The 17,481-nt window shown below is 41.1% G+C and overlaps 1 protein-coding gene across 4 annotated transcripts; it reads left to right on the top strand.

Annotated features, from left to right (window-relative positions):
- Nucleotides 1-1,251: 1,251 nt before the first annotated feature.
- GATM (glycine amidinotransferase) lies at nucleotides 1,252-16,381 on the top strand. 4 transcript variants are annotated; one of them, XM_079914102.1, is made up of 9 exons: nucleotides 1,252-1,415; nucleotides 2,903-3,115; nucleotides 9,116-9,311; nucleotides 10,160-10,350; nucleotides 11,320-11,457; nucleotides 11,599-11,763; nucleotides 13,048-13,111; nucleotides 13,573-13,689; nucleotides 15,659-16,381. In XM_079914102.1, the coding sequence occupies exons 1-9, from the start codon at nucleotides 1,347-1,349 to the stop codon at nucleotides 15,769-15,771; spliced, it is 1,266 nt and encodes a 421-aa protein (XP_079770228.1). In that variant the 5' UTR covers nucleotides 1,252-1,346; the 3' UTR covers nucleotides 15,772-16,381. The 4 variants fall into 4 exon arrangements, with proteins under 4 accessions (XP_079770228.1, XP_079770227.1, XP_079770230.1 ...); XM_079914101.1 differs by having other exon boundaries at nucleotides 2,903-3,121; XM_079914104.1 differs by lacking the exon at nucleotides 1,252-1,415 and adding an exon at nucleotides 1,501-1,939 and having other exon boundaries at nucleotides 2,903-3,121.
- Nucleotides 16,382-17,481: the final 1,100 nt, after the last annotated feature.

Here is a 17,481-nt window from a genome sequence, read left to right as displayed (position 1 = left end):
ACTTGAGGATATGGGGAGGGGGAAGGGTGAGCTGTGACAGGGCGAGAGAGAGTCATGGACATATATACACTACCAAACGTAAGGTAGATAGCTAGTGGGAAGCAGCCGCATAGCACAGGGAGATCAGCTTGGTGCTTTGTAATGCCCTGGAGGGGTGGGATAGGGAGGGTGGGAGGGAGTGAGTTGCAAGAGGGAAGAGATATGGGAACATATGTATATGTATAACTGATTCACTTTGTTATAAAGCAGAAACTAACACATCATTGTAAAGCAATTGTACTCTAATAAAGGTGTAGAAAAAGAAAAGAACCCATCTGAAAAAAAAATGACAGCTCTTAATTACTTATTAAAAATAAGTAATTACATATATTGTAGGCACAGACATGAAATACTCTCTGTCCCCTCTCCTTCTAAAAATATAAATGTAAAACCGAGTTCTCTAGTTTTGCACAAATCTGCAGCAATTAAAACTTTGCACTGTTTGGGAGCTACTTTTCTAACAAATGTATCTTTATCAAATTGAAACAAAATTTAAATACATGAGATAGAAGGGAAAAAAATTCCCTGTAGTCCTCCCTCATTTCTGGCCCACATTTATCTCTATTTTCATGACTGAGTTTCTCAAGCCAGGGACACATGGCCGAAGACTATGAAACGACAAGTATTCCGAAGAACACGTAACAGGCTAGTGGGTGGACCACGCAGCACCCCGGGGAGCGGATGACCTGAGTTCCAGACTTGGTCCCCTCCAGGCTCCATCCCGGTGTTGCCCTAAGAAGCCACCTAAACTTGAGGTGGTTTCGTTCACTGCAAAATGAGGGGAGTGGATCAGTGCACAGAGATGAATTTAAACGTGAGACTCTACTCACGCTTTGCATATTTAAATCCATAAATGTAAATTTAAAACCATACATGTATATATCATTACTTGACTCGTCAGAAATCGCGTCCTCCTCCCCGTCCCTGAGACTGGGGGCCTGGTTCGGCGGACCCGGGCGGGGCTGGCGGAGCTCGGCAGAAACCAGTGGGCGGACTGACAAGCTAACAGAGGGCCAGCCCGGGGGACTTGACCCCGCGTCCCCCGCTCTCCCTGCCGTTCCTAACTCCCGGGCGGCCCCGCGCGCAGCCGTGCGCTCCGCGGCCCCGCCACCTGCTCCCGGCAGCCAATGGGGCGCGCGGGAGGAGGGGGGCGCGCAGGAGGAGGAGTGGGGGGCGGCCGGGGCGGGGCGAGGCTACAAAAGGCCGAGCACCGGGACACCCTGCTGCGGGCGCGCTCTCGGGGCACTCGGAAGGAGGTGGCCGAGCGCTGGGCACAGTCGGCTTGTGGACCAGGCGGGCACGAGACGATGCTGCGGGTGCGGTGTCTGCGCGGCGGGAGCCGCGGCGCCGAAGCGGTGCACTACATCGGGTCTCGGGTGCGTGCGCCGCCGCCTCATCGGGCAGCCGCGTGCTCTCTTCCCCCTCTCCTTTCCTGGCTTTCCCCCGCCAGCCTTGCACGACCCTGTCCTTTCTGGGCCCCCTTGGAAGCTCGGCTTCAGGAGCCTTTGCCGGCTGCCGGAAGCTTGGCGGTGTCCCAGGGGAAGGGGGCGTGCGTTGGGGCCACACCCAGTGGGCACAGCTGCGGTGTACGCGCCTCGGGTTGCGTTGGCCGTCAGCGCGGGGGGCGCCGCCCTCTCCAGCCGGAGGGGGCGAGGGCGACAAGCAACACGGCTTAGTGAAAAAGGGCGGCCTTTTGGCGGCTCATCGCTATGGGTGGGCAGAGAGTTGGGCATGCGTGTACCGTGGATGGACGGGAGAAGGGGCGAAGTGGGACTTGGGGACGGAGGGGGAGCGAGCAGGCTCATTCCAAGTGTAACGTGGAGTCCCGAGTCGCGAGAGGAGTTGGAGCGAGTTCGGTCTGTACCCAGATTTCTGCCCGGTCCTGCCCTCCGCTTTCCTGGTATGCAAGCACGCGCCTGCAGCAAACCCTCCCTAGCTCCTGGGACGGGAATAGCCAGGCAGTTTGGCTTCCGCCAGCAACTGGCTTCAGAACAGCTGTCACTCCCTCCTGCTTTTTAGTCTCCACCCTGGCTCCCCTCCTGCCTCCTTCCTAAGGCTTTTAACAGAACCGGATAGAGATTTGTGGGGTTGAGGTTTGCCCAGTGTATGAGGGACTCTCCCTGATCTAGAGTTTATGGGCTCTACATTTTCAAAAGCCTTTTTTGAAGTTCTTAGATCTCCTTCCTAGTTGTTTAAGTTTGTACCTGGGTTAGTTAATCCTTATCTTGCCTGGGGTACTGTGGACCATCTGTAAAATAAGCCTGTGGCACTTGGTCACTCTCTCATAATTGCAGTGCCAAATAATGTGAAGTGTGTGTCCGTGAGGACAAATTGATGGTTTGAAGCTGATTATTCTGAAAGATAAAGTCATTTAAAATGCTTCTATAGTTTCATTTGCGTGGGGCGGGGGGAGAGGTTCCTAATACTAGTAACCTTTGGTACTGAAAGGGACAGGAGGCTCCCTCCCACAGCTGGACTTGGCAGGGAGATCCGGAGCCACTTTCTGTGGTTTTCTGGGAAGAAGGGTGACCCATCATCTGCAGAAAACTTGCTTAAGGCCTGATTGCAGAAAACCATTCCGAGATATAAATGGGGGTGTATGGTCGTTGGGGACAAAATCTTCTGAGAAGTTTTAAAGAGTTATACCAATTAACATAATACATAAAAAGATAATGTATAAATAAACACAAAAGTAAAATCTGTAACCCCACTACCCACCTATCCACTAACATCTCGGTTTACATTCTCCTAAAAGATTTTAAATGCCTGGCTGTGTTATCCTGGGTTTTCATCCTACCTCTACTTCCCCCTCCCCCAAGTACTGTGCAGGACCACACAATAATCTTTTCTTTGTTCTTGGAAGCTTGGAAGAACTGTAACGGGATGGGTGCAGCGAACTTTCCAGAGCACCCAGGCAGCTACGGCTTCCTCCCGGAACTCCTGTGCAGCTGACGACAAGGCCACTGATCCTCTGCCCAAGGACTGCCCTGTCTCCTCTTACAACGAATGGGACCCCTTAGAGGAAGTGATAGTGGGCAGAGCAGAAAATGCCTGTGTTCCACCATTCACTGTGGAGGTGAAGGTAAAGCCAGGGTTTCTCATGTCTGAGCGGGTCCATTCCTCATGGTCTGCAGTCTGGCTTCTGCTCCCACTCTCCTCTGTAACTGTGTTCACTTTAGCTTACCCAAGACTACCCAGATCCAGTGGCTGATGATATCTTACTTGGCATCTCTGCAGTATTTGACACTATCTACACCAATGATTACTCCCTCCTTCAGGTTTGGGGAGACCGTTTCGGGGGGTGGGGGGATATTAGTTCTTTCCCTATTCCTCACATCTTCTTCCTTTACGGTCTGTAATGTTGGGCTGAACAGAATTTCACTGTAGCTGTTCTCATAGCTTCCTCCCACCCCTCCACTCTGGTCCAGATCTCTCTCCTGAATTCTGTCCATATGAACACGTTAAACTCCTTGTTGGATATTGCCACTGGACCTCAAACATGGCACATTTGAGTTCAGCTGCCAGCCACTCTGCAAAACTGGGACGTTCTTCATTCCTTCCTTTCAGTTTTGGGCATTCCTATTTATTCAAGCTAAAACTTTTACTTATTTCTCCTTCAGTCACATCCTCCACATCCATTCTCCAAGATCGAACAAGTCTTTCATCAAAATGAACCTCACCTCCATCCCTCTGCTACTGCCTTAGGTCAGGATCTCATCTACTGCCTGGACTATTGCGGTGAACTCCTAACTGGTCTCCCCTATTTGCTGCACTCTCTAAACCACCTCTAGCTTCTATCAGAGTTAATTTTTTTTTTTATAAATTTACTTATTTATTTATTTTTCGGTGCATTGGGTCTTCATTGCTACATGTGGGCTTTCTCTAGTTGCGGTGAGCAGGGGCTACTCTTCGCTGCGGTGCGTGGGCTTCTCACTGCGATGGTTTCTCCTGTTGCGGAGCACGGGCTCTAGGCACGCAGGCTTCAGTAGTTGCGGCACGTGGGCTCAGGGCTCCAGAGTTATTAGCACAAAAGAACTTGTTTTCCATTTGGAGAGGTATGATGTTTATTACGTAGAAATGAAGACTAATACTAAGTATCTTATGGCAACTAGCTGTCAAGGCAGTTGAATTCAAATACCAGGAGAGCTAAGGGAAAAGCAATGACCAAATGCTGAATAGTTAGGAAGTCTTCTTCCTAAACGAAGAAAATAATTCTTGAGTTAGACCTTGAAGAGAAGGTAATAGAAAAAGTCATAACTTCTTCTAGTTGTTCTGAAACTACCTTTGGTTTTGAAATTTGATGAACAGATTAATTTATGTATCATCCACATGTTTTAAAAAGGCACGATCTTTTTAAAGTCTTTTGTTTTTTAATAAGTTTATTTTATTCATTTATTTTTGGCTGTGTTGAGTCTTCGTTGCTGGGCGCGGGCTTCTTCTAGTTGTGGTGAACAGGGGCCGCTCTTCATTATGGTGCGCAGGCCTCCCATTGCGGTGGCCTCTCCTGCTGTGGAGCACGGGCCCTAGGTGCGTGGGCTTCAGTAGTTGTGGCTCGCGGGCTCTAGAGGGCAGGCTCAGCAGTTGTGGCGCACAGGCTTAGCTGCTCCGTGGCATGTAGGATCTTCCCAGACCAGGGCTCAAACCCGTGTCCCCTGCATTGGCAGGCGGATTCTTAACCACTGCGCCACCAGGGAAGCCCTGAAGTCTTTTCTTGAAAGGAAGTCCCATCCCCTAACCATTTTAATTGGGTGGAATTAAATTTCAAATTCAAGCAATAATTTATCCTTCTATTTGTCTTTAGAATAATTGACTTTTATATCATGTGATCTTACGGAATCAGAATTCTAAGACATTATTTTGAGTTCTTTGTCACTTGATTTATGATTTTAGATTTTGAAATTTCATGGACTTTTGGAAGGTGTGCCAGGCTGAAGTCAGGAGATCAGGATTGAATTAGGTATTTGATAAAAGCTTATTAGCTAATCTCAGTTAATCAGCTATTTGACCTTGTGATCTTGATTCCACAAATTTCTGGGCCTCACTAAAATGAAGATATTAAGAGGGTTGCTATCTACCTAATGAGATTAAATAGGAAGGTAAAAGGTTACATGTTACTTATTTTTAAAGGACAAAACTACAACTCATTATAGTTGTATGGATGCAATTTGCCAAGTCTGTTGAGGGTATAATAATTGTAGATAATAGTAGCTTTAGCGGTATTGATTTCATTCATTTGTCTGGTTATTTCTGCTTTATGACATATAAGAAACTAGGTATCGAGGGAGAGGAAATTAAATCTAAGACATGCATGGCCAACTAGAAGGTCTTACCTTCTAGTTGGAGAAAAATGACACAGACATATTAATCAGTTTGGGACCAATGAAATATAAAATAGTGTAGTAAACCATTTATAGGCAGTTAGAGCATAAGATATGTTGGAAGATGTAAGTGCTAGAAAAATTTTATGGGAATGAGGAACATAGTCATCAGGAAGCACAATTTTTGAAAGCTTTGTGGCTTTTTATTCTGCAAACATGGTGAATACTTTCCATCAAATATGTGCTTTTTGTTTTGCTTTTGTCTTTTTTTTCTAAAGCCCTTGATAAAAGGACCTTTTAAAAATACAAAGTCGAGTGGGATGAATTGGGAGATTGGGATTGACATATACACACTATTATGTATAAAATAGATAACTAATGAGAACCTACTGTACAGCACAGGGAATTCTACTCAGTGCTCCGTGGTGACCTAAATGGGAAGGAAATCCAAAAAAGAGGGGATATGTGTATACGTATAGCTGATTCACTTTGCTGTACAGCAGAAACTAACCCAACATTGTAAAGCAACTATACTCCAATAAAAATTAATAAAAAAAATACAAAGTCGATTAACGTTAATGTAATACCAGTTTGCAGCTGGATAAATAATGTTTCTATTGAGATTTCCTAGCCTTCCAAAGACAGTATTTAAAATTCACTTGGCAAACACCTCTAAAGGATTTTAGGCTCTGAAAGACTATCAGGTTTCTAGGAGTGCAGCCACATGTCTGCAAAAGATTATTAAAAACATCCCATGCTAAGCATTTAATATAGTGTTTTTTTATCTTGCAGACACTTGGTAAATGATTGCTAACTTACTTAGCAGGGTTGTAAAGGAAGTGTAAATAATTTCCAACTATCTCTTGGAAAATGTAGTCTGGCCTGATCACTCAGACTTTGTCCAACCTTAGCCAGAGTATGAACTATACAAGAGAATTCACACTTGTTCAAACAACTTTTTTCTCCCAGGGAAGTTTATATTTATCAAGCAAGCTTCACTCTGCACAAACAGTCACATGGGATACTTTGGAATGTGTCCAGCAAGAAAACATGGCTGTGCAGCAGAAACTATTTCACCCAGTGTTAAATTTTCAAAGACTTCTTGTCCCCTCGTGGACTGTTAGAGATGTGCCTGGCATGAGAAGGAGGAAGTGGTGAATGGATGAGTAGTACCAGGATGTGTCTGAGAGGAATATAAAGAGTCATTATTATCCTCTCCTCTGGTTGCTACTGCAGGACCTCCTAGGAGTAGAAAACAGTAGAGTGCTCTTGTTTTGTTCTGTTTTTTAAAAGAGTGGATTGATCTTAACAAGCAATCAAATTTTTAATTCTGATAACATTTTTCATGGGCCAGAAATTGAGCTTATTGTTTACCTATAGCTCTTCAAAAGTAAAGCAACTAACTGATCATTTAGACAGGGTTTGGCAAGGTTTTTCTTTATAGGGCCAGATAATTAATGTTTCAGGCTTTGCAGACCATAGGTCTCTGTCACAACTACTCCACTCTCAACTCTGCCACTGTAGTGCAAAACCACCACAGGCCATATGTAAATGAGTATTTCTGTGTTCCATAAAACTTATTTGCATAAACAGGCAGCAGTCCAGATTTGACCCATGGACTTTAGTTTGCCAGCCCCTGTTTTAGAGCTTCACTGGCATCTCCCTGTTTGCTGAAGACCTGTTTTTCAGATTCTTATTCCCTCCCCAGCAGGCTCAGCTCCAGCCTAATTGATGTGAACCTAGGTACTGAACTAACAAGAGGCAGGTCTGCTTCCATATGTTTGATATTTATCAGGCTGAGGTGAAAGTGGAAGTAGAGACATATAATCTGGAAGAGACATGGTCTTTGACATTAAAGAGCTAGACATCTAGATAGTCTGTCTCATTACCCAGTTTCCCCTTCTTTATGGCACTTACCACTGTCTGAAGTTATCTGATTTGTAATAATGGAAACCTCATCGGACATGATTAGGACTAGTGGTTGGTTAATCAATGATATAAGGAAACACTTTAAAAACACCTGCTTTAACACAGACCTACTAGAGAATGGACTTGAGGATACGGGGAGGGGGAAGCGTAAGCTGGGACAAAGTGAGAGAGTGGCATGGGCATATATACACTACCAAACGTAAAATAGATAGCTAGTGGGAAGCAGCGCATAGCACAGGGAGATCAGCTCGGTGCTTTGTGACCACCTAGAGGGGTGGGATAGGGAGGGTGGGAGGGAAGGAGACACAAGAGGGAAGAGATATGGGGACATATGTATATGTATAACTGATTCACTTTGTTATAAAGCAGAAACTAACACACCATTGTAAAGCAATTATACTCCAATAAAGATGTTAAAAATAAGAATAAAATAAAAATACCTGCTTTAAACATTTTTTAAAAACTTAAAACATATAAATGTACGTTGCTTTGCCAATCTTTTGATGAAGGTCCAAGGCTTTTTCCTAGCATTTGGATCTTCTGATTGGAATTCTGCTTTGTGTGTCTTAATAAATTATATCCATGTGTGTCTCCTACATTTCCCAATGTATTTTTTAATTTGACTGAGAACCTTGCACATGGAAAACAATCTGAATGAAGAATCCTTCCAGACTGTTCCACTTTTGAAAACCAGTATTTTATAGTTGTTGTACCTACCCTAATTCAATAGTAATTTTTAGCAAATTGATTGAGCCTTTTTAAAGCATTCAACCGCTTTCCATTCAGTTGTCTTTTAAAATGCGTATAACCCTTGGACACTTCCTAAATGTTAAGATTTGTTTTTCAGCTACTTAAAAATTTGGGGATTTGCTTATCAAATCACTTCTTTTTTTTTTTTTGCGGTACGCGGGCCTCTCACTGTTGTGGCCTCTCCCATTGCGGAGCACAGGCTCCGGACGTGCAGGCTCAGCGGCCATGGCTCACGGGCCCAGCCGCTCCGCGGCATATGGGATCTTCCTGGACCGGGGCACGAACCCATGTCCCCTGCATCGGCAGGCAGACTCTCAACCACTGCGCCACCAGGGAAGCCCTCAAATCACTTCTTTTTATGGTGAAAGGACCTGAAGCACTATGAAAGCTTAGATGGATTGGGAGAAGAGAGGTTGGTGGGCAGAGATACTTTGGCAGGGAAGTGTAGGAAGCACTAAAGGTAGACTTGCACCGCTGCACAGGTTTGCCAAGTGGTGATTCTGTTGAATGAGAAAATAATCAATAATGGCTTTTTAAGAGAAACAAAGCATAGTTGAGAGAATGTCCCTAACCTTTAAGGGAGCAGTGTCCTATTTTCCTACAAAGTATCTTGAAGTGTTTTTTAGACAGAATTCTGGGATGCCTGGGTAGCCCATGGTTTTATCTTCGTATAGGTGTGCTTTTATTAAGCTGTTTTGTTTGTTCTCTTATTTGATTTCATTGAGACTGTCTAATGGGAGCGTCCATGTCCTATTTTGTCTATGAAGCATGTAAAAAGTGGCCCAAGAGCGTTCCAAGCCCATGTGAGGGCAGACATGCTGTGTGTGGTAAGGCATGAGATCTCAGGCAGAAGGAACAAAAGGTCTCAAAACATCCAGAGAATTTAGAGATCTTCATTCAACAAATATTGAGTGTCTTCCCAGAGTCAGTGTGCTTGGTTCTGGGGATGAACACTGCACCAGATGTGGTCTCAGTCTCAATTCCAGTAAGTTATACAAGTAATTGTTCACAACCTATGAACCTATCTTGAGCTGTAATTTTTTCCTGTAAGTATTTCACTTACTTTCTTCTGGTTCTAGGCCAACACATATGAAAAGTACTGGACTTTTTACCAAAAGTATGGGGGCCATCATTTTCCCAAAGATCATTTGAAAAAGGCTGTTGCCGAAATTGAAGAAATGTGCAATATTTTAAAAATGGAAGGAGTGACAGTGAGGAGGCCTGACACCATTGACTGGTCCTTGAAGTATAAAACTCCTGATTTTGAGTCTACGGGTAAGTGATACTGGATACTTTAACTGCTAGAGTCTTAATTTTTTAATTTCTCTCAATCTGTAAGGAGAAAGCTCTGATTATTTCTCAGAGATCCCTTTGTTTTAATAATCCTTCAAAACTTTAAAGATTATTTAGGAACAGTTTGGTTCTTTTTGGTAAGACTTAGAGGTACACATTTTAAACTCTATTGTAAATCTAGAATTTCCTTGAAAGAAGCAGTTTTTCTAAACTTCATGAGCATTTCCTTACATAAGACCAGTGGATTCCATTTACTTTTCCTCAAGAACAGAAATTAAAAGGGGAACAGAAACATTCCCATCTTATTTTTAACTGACACTGCTGCAGGATTGTTTTTGTGCCTGAGTTCAGTGTTGTTTTTTTTTAAAAAATATTTATTTATTTATTTGGTTGTGCTGGGCCTTAGTTGTGGCAGGTGGGCTCCTTAGTTGCAGAGTTTGGTGTGTTCTAATTTACAGTTGTATAAGTGATCCTTGGCCCAATTTTCATCTTGTGGTACTGATATTCCCTGAAAAACTCTGTTAGGAGTTACAAAAGGTGAAAACTTGGTGGTTCAAGATGTCTTTGACCAAGAGATGCTTCTTTTTCTCTTTTCTTTTTTTTTTTTTTTCTATTTGGCCTGGCTTCATCATCCCCACACAGAATTCATGTTAACAGTCTAGGATGTATCATTTAATATTTTTTCATTTGCGTAAAATTATGTACATATACACGTATAGGTTTTCTGTAATTTTTATTTTTTTACCAAAGAATGAAATCACATGATATAGACTCTTCTGTCTTGGAAATTAGCATCACTGAAGTTGCTCTGGAACTTTCTGGCCTGACAGGTTTATATGGTGCGATGCCTCGAGACATCCTGATAGTTGTGGGAAATGAGATTATCGAGGCTCCCATGGCCTGGCGCGCTCGCTTCTTTGAGTACCGCGCGTACAGAGCAATTATCAAAGACTACTTCCGCCGCGGGGCCAAGTGGACAACAGCTCCTAAGCCCACAATGGCTGATGAGCTTTATGACCAGGTAAGTCCCCAGTTATGGGAGAGCTTATCAGTAACTTTTCTAAATAATCCACAGAGACTGAGAGATTCTCTGATACCTTGTATTTATTATGTATTTCAGAAGCTGAGATGACCTACTTTTCGAAAACTGATTGTTTTATGATGAAAATAACAGTAAATGATAAGTTATAATAACAGTAATAATAATAGCTAACACTTATTGGTGTTTACCATGTGCCAGATCTTGAACTAAGTACTTTATTAGTTTATTTTTCACAACAACCTCATGAGGGAGTAGTTTCATTCCATTACAGGGAGGAAAACTGGTCTAAAGGCGCACAGCTATTCATTGGTGGAGACAGAACAGTCGCTAGGCTGAACTCCAGCCTCTTCTAGAAAAAGAATTTGGTCTGTAGGCCGTATTCACAGTAAAAGGAAGTGTATGTCTCTTACTAGATCACTTACTATTTGATCACTTATAGAAGGAATCAAAAAATGAAAATTTCTTTAAACCCTTTATGGGTTTAAAGACATAAGTAAGTAATGAATCTATTACCCAACCGCATACCCAGTCAAATTTGGTAGCGGATGCATGGCATCGCATTTTATGGTATGAGTTAGGCTCAGGGCCAACCTCCTTTTTCAAAAGAACAGAATGACTTCATCTTGCAGATTTTCAGTACTGTAGATAGATACATAAATCATTGGATGGGTCATGGAATATTTTCAGTTTCATTACTGCCTCTGTACCACCTGCTTCCAAGTATCAGGAACTTGTCATGCCTAGTTTTTCATTTTTTTGTTGGTGGTTTGGTTTATTTTGGTTTGCTTAGCATGGGCCTACATCTTCCCATGCCTGTTTCAGTCTAGAACAGGGCCGTAGTATTTCAGGAAATGATGATGTTGAACTAATTTTCTTAGTAATGAAGGCCCTATGAGTCATCTCTTCATGAACCAAGGCACTGTGTGTGTTCATTCTTGTTCCAATTAGGATTACCCCATCCATTCTGTAGAAGACAGACACAAATTGGCTGCTCAGGGAAAATTCGTGACGACTGAGTTCGAGCCGTGCTTTGATGCTGCTGACTTCATTCGAGCTGGAAGAGACATCTTTGCACAGAGAAGCCAGGTGGATAAAGGCTACCTCGGAAACTTCTCACTTTATTATTATATTTTAAATTTCCAAAATTAAAATATTTTCATCCTATTTTTAGTTATCTAAACATAGAACCAAATCTTTATAGGTTTATGTCTCCTTTTCTATTTTCAGGTGACAAACTACATGGGCATTGAATGGATGCGTAAGCATCTCGCTCCAGACTACAGAGTGCATATCATCTCCTTTAAAGACCCCAATCCGATGCACATTGATGCCACCTTCAATATCATTGGGCCCGGTCTTGTGCTTTCCAATCCTGACCGACCATGTCACCAGGTAGGGGAGTTCTTAGGACTCTGGAAAATCAAGAGAGTTTGGCAACTGAAGGAATTGCCACTATTATTTTAAGCACTTCCGTGATTTCCTAATGGTTCTAAACGACAGATTCAGCAATGCTCACATTATTATGATCAAACATTGGATTGCTTATGTTATATTTACTACAGGATGTCCAACACTCAGAAATATACACTGTAGCCGTGATAATTAGTGTAGTGTCATCAGACTCTGACTTTGGCTGCTTGCTGCTGTCAGAGCCTCAAGTTTGTGCGTATGTGTGTGTTTTTATTGAACAGAGTGGTATTATCTCATAACTTGCAGCCGGGGTTCCTCAGCAGATGAATTGCAAACAAGATGATCTCTGCATGTCTGGGGTAACACCACTAGGCAGTGGGTGTCTTCTTCCCTCTCCAGTGGGGCTCCCTTCAGCCAGGCCCACCCTGCAGGGGAGGAGCAGAGCCACTGCACTGCAGCAGGTCTATCCCCCCCTGCAGCCTCCTACTTCTGCCCGCTGCCCCCTACTTCCAGTTGGGCGGTGAGTGATTTTGTGTTATTCGCTGGGCTGCAGTGCGCCATTGCAAAATTCACTATTTTACCGTATCACTGTTCATTTCTATTCTATATATTTAGACCAATGACCAAGATTACTTATTCACTTCATTTTAATTTATTTATATATAATTTACATAAATCAATTATATATATTATTAAATATTTATTTAATATAATTTATATACTAAGTGGGTATGTGAACTAGGGATGGTTGGGTTATAATAGGTCACTAGGGACAGTTATGGTTCTTTGGGAGTATATTCCTAACATCTGTCTTTATACCATGGTCACAGACGCAAAGTGACAGACTATGAAGTGGATGGACTATGGGTTTGACATAGTCATATTTTGTTTTCTTACAACTAAGTAAGAGGAAATATTTTCATTTTCTTTAAAGAGAATTTCTCAAGGAAAATATCTTCGGTCTTTTAAAAAATCTCTGAAACCTGTGAAAAGCACAAGAATATTTTTAAAAGCTTTAACATTTCTGTTACTTTTTAATTTTAATCTGGCAATCTGAGGACTTTATGTACATTTTAACTAAGATTCAGACAAAATCATCCAAATGTTTTGAAATTTTAATTTTTAAATTTTGGCAGTTGAGAAGACAGCTTCTCAAAAAGAATTATTAATCATAAGGGCTATCAGAGACCAAGAATGATAAGAATAGTATCTATAGTTTTAAGCCTCTTTGGGTTTGGGGGGTTTTTTTTTATTTTGGTCTTGCAGATTGATCTTTTCAAGAAAGCAGGATGGACCATAGTTACTCCTCCAATACCAGTCATCCCAGATGGTATGTTTACTTTTGTATACTCATAGCCTAAAATAATTACTTCAGTGGCCAAGAATCTTTCACCTATAGACAGCACCCTGCATATTAGCAATTTAGAATATTTCTCTGGTAAGCAGTAAACTGGTGCTTGGCACTACGGGTACTAGAACAAGGCTGGACTTGTGTTCACAACCTCTCCTTCCATAGAAAATGAAAATGAAAAGACAGGAAAAATCAGTACAAAACAATTTGACGGAAAGCAAGAAATGGCTTTTTAAAGACAACAAGGTGAAATTCAAATGTGTAATGAGTATGGATTGATTCATAACATTTACAGATAGTCTTAAGATTAAAATAAATTTTCACAGGGAAACTGAACTATTGAAAGAATTGAGCTGTCACTTGAATATTCTTCACTTCTGAATCCTTGCTTTAACCAAGAATAACAGCAGACATGATTTAACGGTTATTGCTATTTTTAGATCACCCACTCTGGATGTCGTCCAAATGGCTTTCCATGAATGTCTTAATGCTAGATGAAAAGCGTGTTATGGTGGATGCCAACGAAGTCCCGATTCAAAAGATGTTTGAAAAGCTGGGTATGTACCCAGCATAAATGAAACATGTTCATATTCAAAAATATTAAATGAGAAGAAATGACATGCTAGGTCTGATGTATGATTTATCTAATTAAATTTCTGTTCCTTTTAGAAGTACCAAGTTGTTATTTCGTAGATGGACAATATACTTCTTTTCAACAGTCACAACCTCAAAAGGTTGGAGATGCATCCCAGGCTCCTTAGACACCCCCTGAGCAATAAGTTTATCAGTCTTCTATGACTTATCTAACTTGCTGGTGCCCAAGTGTGGAGAGCTACCCCTTTGCAGATAAGCATATAGATGATTTGGCCCTTCGCCAAATAAGAAATTGTTGGGGTCCTTTAAAAGTAATTTGTCATTACATATTTTAAAGGACGTATAAGGATACAGATATAGAAGTGACTTATCTGTGTGATAAGCACTGTGAACAAAGTAATGAAATACAATAGAGGATGTCAGTAAATCATTTCAGCTTTGAACTAAAAAGCAGAACTGGTTATTGCTTGGGTGGGAATTTGCTTATCGTGGTATTCAAAATTTAGACCAGTTCTCCTATACTGAGAAAAGCATTTAAAGAATTTTCATACGGCTGTTATTAGGGTGCAGAAGTGTGTGTTTATCACTATCATTCTACTTGACATATCCTAAGTGTCAAATAAAGCCAGGCAGTACACTTGTTGAAATCAAGTCATGTTTTGATTTATGTCTTATATTTCAGGTGTAGTGCTCAGAAGATATTGTTTGCCCCTTTGAAACATCCCTCTTTAATGAAGTATCAGGTTAAAAAGATTAGCCCATTAGTTTTAGATTGAGCCCAGTCTAATGATTTCACCTGTAATGCTATCCCACTTTTTTTTTCGTGGCTTTTGTTAAATAAGCCAGTTGCTTGGGTTCAGTTTCCTGTCCTTTAAGATTTTATTGTTTCTCAACTTAAAATATTATTAAGTACCAAATATCTGATTTATAATTTTGTTTTTAATAAAGTCTTTTTGAACATAGGGAACTTGTTAAAGCAAATTAACTTCTCTCCAGTTCAAGGTTATATGGCTCTGGCCATCTGACTAAGATAGATATGTCTTTCTGTCAGGAAACACATGCTCATGGTTAAAAGCCCACTTCTTATCCCAAGCCCACTCCTGAACCTATGTCCAAACGCTGTTTTTACTCTTCAAAGCCCTGCTCAGTCTTACTTTCTCATGAAAGGCTTTCCAGATGACTCATGCTGCCTTTCTAACTATACCAGTGGGCCCTTTAGCAACTCTGTAGCTTAGCTTTCCTCTCAAAATAATGGATTCCTTGAGAGAGGAGAATAGATTTTCTTTTTAAAACCCCATTATGCCAAACACAACAGATTCTTCCAAAATACCATTGGTTGACTGGGCCATGTACATCATAACCATATTAATACAAATGGTGCTGGATTAAACTGATTGCCTGAGTAGCTTTGATACCTGTATGACCATACGACCCAGATGAGTTCTGTTCCACTGTTTCCTTAAGGTGGCCTGGTCAAGCTAATTGTGTCAGATAAACTCTGCTTATATGTGGGTAGGTAAAGTCAACTTTTCAGGTTGGCTAAATTACACTTTTCTTACTAAATTGACATGGTAAAATTAGAAACAGTCTGACAAAGTAGTTAAAGCATAATTCTAAAAGGCCTTGAAATTTTACTATTTGGATTGTTTCTGAACATTTGTCAGATATATCCACTCATGAAACCTGTTGACTTGTGAATAGTCAATAGAACAAAATAGACTTCAGAGTCTCTGCTGACTTTCTGGTGAAGGTTTTATATTAGCAGTGGAATAGATTAGATGAAATATAATTGACGAATAAAATTGAAAGACTATCCTGGGGTGGACTTAAGGGTTAGAACCACAGTATTCCTACCCATTTTTAGGCTCATTTCTATAGAAGAATCTTCATGTGAGTCCATCTAACTGGCCACATCTCTCTCTTTCCATGCAGGTATCAGTACCATTAAGGTTAACATTCGTAATGCCAATTCCCTGGGAGGAGGCTTCCACTGCTGGACCTGCGATGTCCGGCGCCGAGGCACCCTACAGTCCTACTTTGATTGACCAGGCCTGCTGGGGCTTGGGGCTTGGCCTCAAATAAAACTAGGAAGCTTAGGGATAAGGTTCATTCTCCTGCTTTAAAAAGTGCATGAACTGTAGTACTTTATACAATCATATCCATAACAGGGGTCTTAAGCCTGGTTTATTTTTATTATTTTTCTTTGATAAAAGGAAGATAACCTGTGCTAGATCTTACTCTCTTCTCCTAAATATTTTGCTGTTTGGCTTCAAGCATAAAAATTTGGTGAATGTCTACCAAAACAAAAATTAGTCATTTGAGTAACTTGGCTACTAATATATTTAACCATCTACCTCTGTTTTTAATTTTCTTTCCAAAAGGCAGCTTGAAATGTTAGTCCTAATAGTCACTTTTTTTTTCCTTTTTGCTAAACTTGTGAATGTTTGTATCACTTCTTTTTTCTAAATAAAAGACTCAGAATGTATACAGATCTTCTAGAACCAGTAATTGTCCCTTTTTCTAATAAGGAATTTTGGTAATTTTTAATTTTTTGTTTTTAAAAATAACCTAGACTATTGCAAACATTTAAGTGAATTTTCCATGAATATTTTTAATATTCTCATCTCAACATTGGTGATATTTGCTATTAAAAACCTTTTCATACAACTTACCTCATTTCAAGTGATTTATTTTAATCTCTTTTTTCTTCTCTGTCCAGAATTTTAGAGGAATATTTAGTGCAATAGGGTATAACTATCAGTTCCAATTCCTAAATTTTGATGTTCAGTATCTAGTGGATACATTGCATCTTTGGTCATCTAATATTTGTTTACAGATGTGCAAATTATTTAAAGCACAGACTTTAAAAGCATTAAAAAAAAACTAACGGAGGTAAAACCTACATGCGACGTGAAATAATTTTAACGTTGGATACGGTACATGTATTTTTATTCTAATAAACTTTTGTGTTACAGAATGGGTTTTATTAGAGTTTGGCATCAGTCTAATCATTTTAAGCATAAGTAAATTATGGGAATATAGCTCTTGAAACAGTGTTCTAATGCTTTGGATTATTCAATATATTCACCCCCAGTAGATAAAAATTTAAACCTAATGCTTGTATTCAGAAATGTTTAGCAGAGTCAGATTTTATTTATTAATTAATCCAATCAGTCAACAATATCTGAATGTCTTCTGAATATAAGGGACTATTCCTAGGCCCCAGAAGAGGAAAAAAGTCTCCATTCTCTAGATACTCAGTATTTTGACCCATGAAAAATCTGTGGGGTGGGGATGGGGGGAGGTAAACTTTGAAGTGGTCATGGGTTTCGACCGTGCCTTTGTAGCCTAGTGTCTTTTTTCACGCACCACAGAAATACCTGCCCATTCTACACTCGACTGAATCCTGCTTAAGAAACCTTACAGGGGCTTCCCTGGTGGCACAGTGCTTGACAGTCCGCCTGCCGATGCAGGGGACATGGGTTCGTGCCCCGGTCCGGGAAGATCCCACATGCCGCGGAGCGGCTGGGCCCGTGAGCCATGGCCGCTGAGCCTGCGCGTCCAGAGCCTGTGCTCCACAACGGGAGAGGCCACAACAGTGAGAGACCCGTAAAAAAAAGAAACCTTACAATCATGTGGATTGGTGCAGTTAGGGGATATATTCCTGGGTTTAAATACTACTCTGCAATTCTATTACACACCCCTCCACATTCTCCTCAGTGGCTATTCCAGACCTTCACTTTGTTCTCTTATCA

The sequence above is a fragment of the Stenella coeruleoalba genome, assembly GCF_951394435.1.
Source record: "Stenella coeruleoalba genome assembly, chromosome: 2".
Taxonomy (NCBI): Eukaryota; Metazoa; Chordata; class Mammalia; order Artiodactyla; family Delphinidae; genus Stenella; species Stenella coeruleoalba.
The sequence above is the reverse complement of the archived record's forward strand: the minus strand, read 5'-3'. Positions and strand labels throughout refer to the sequence as shown.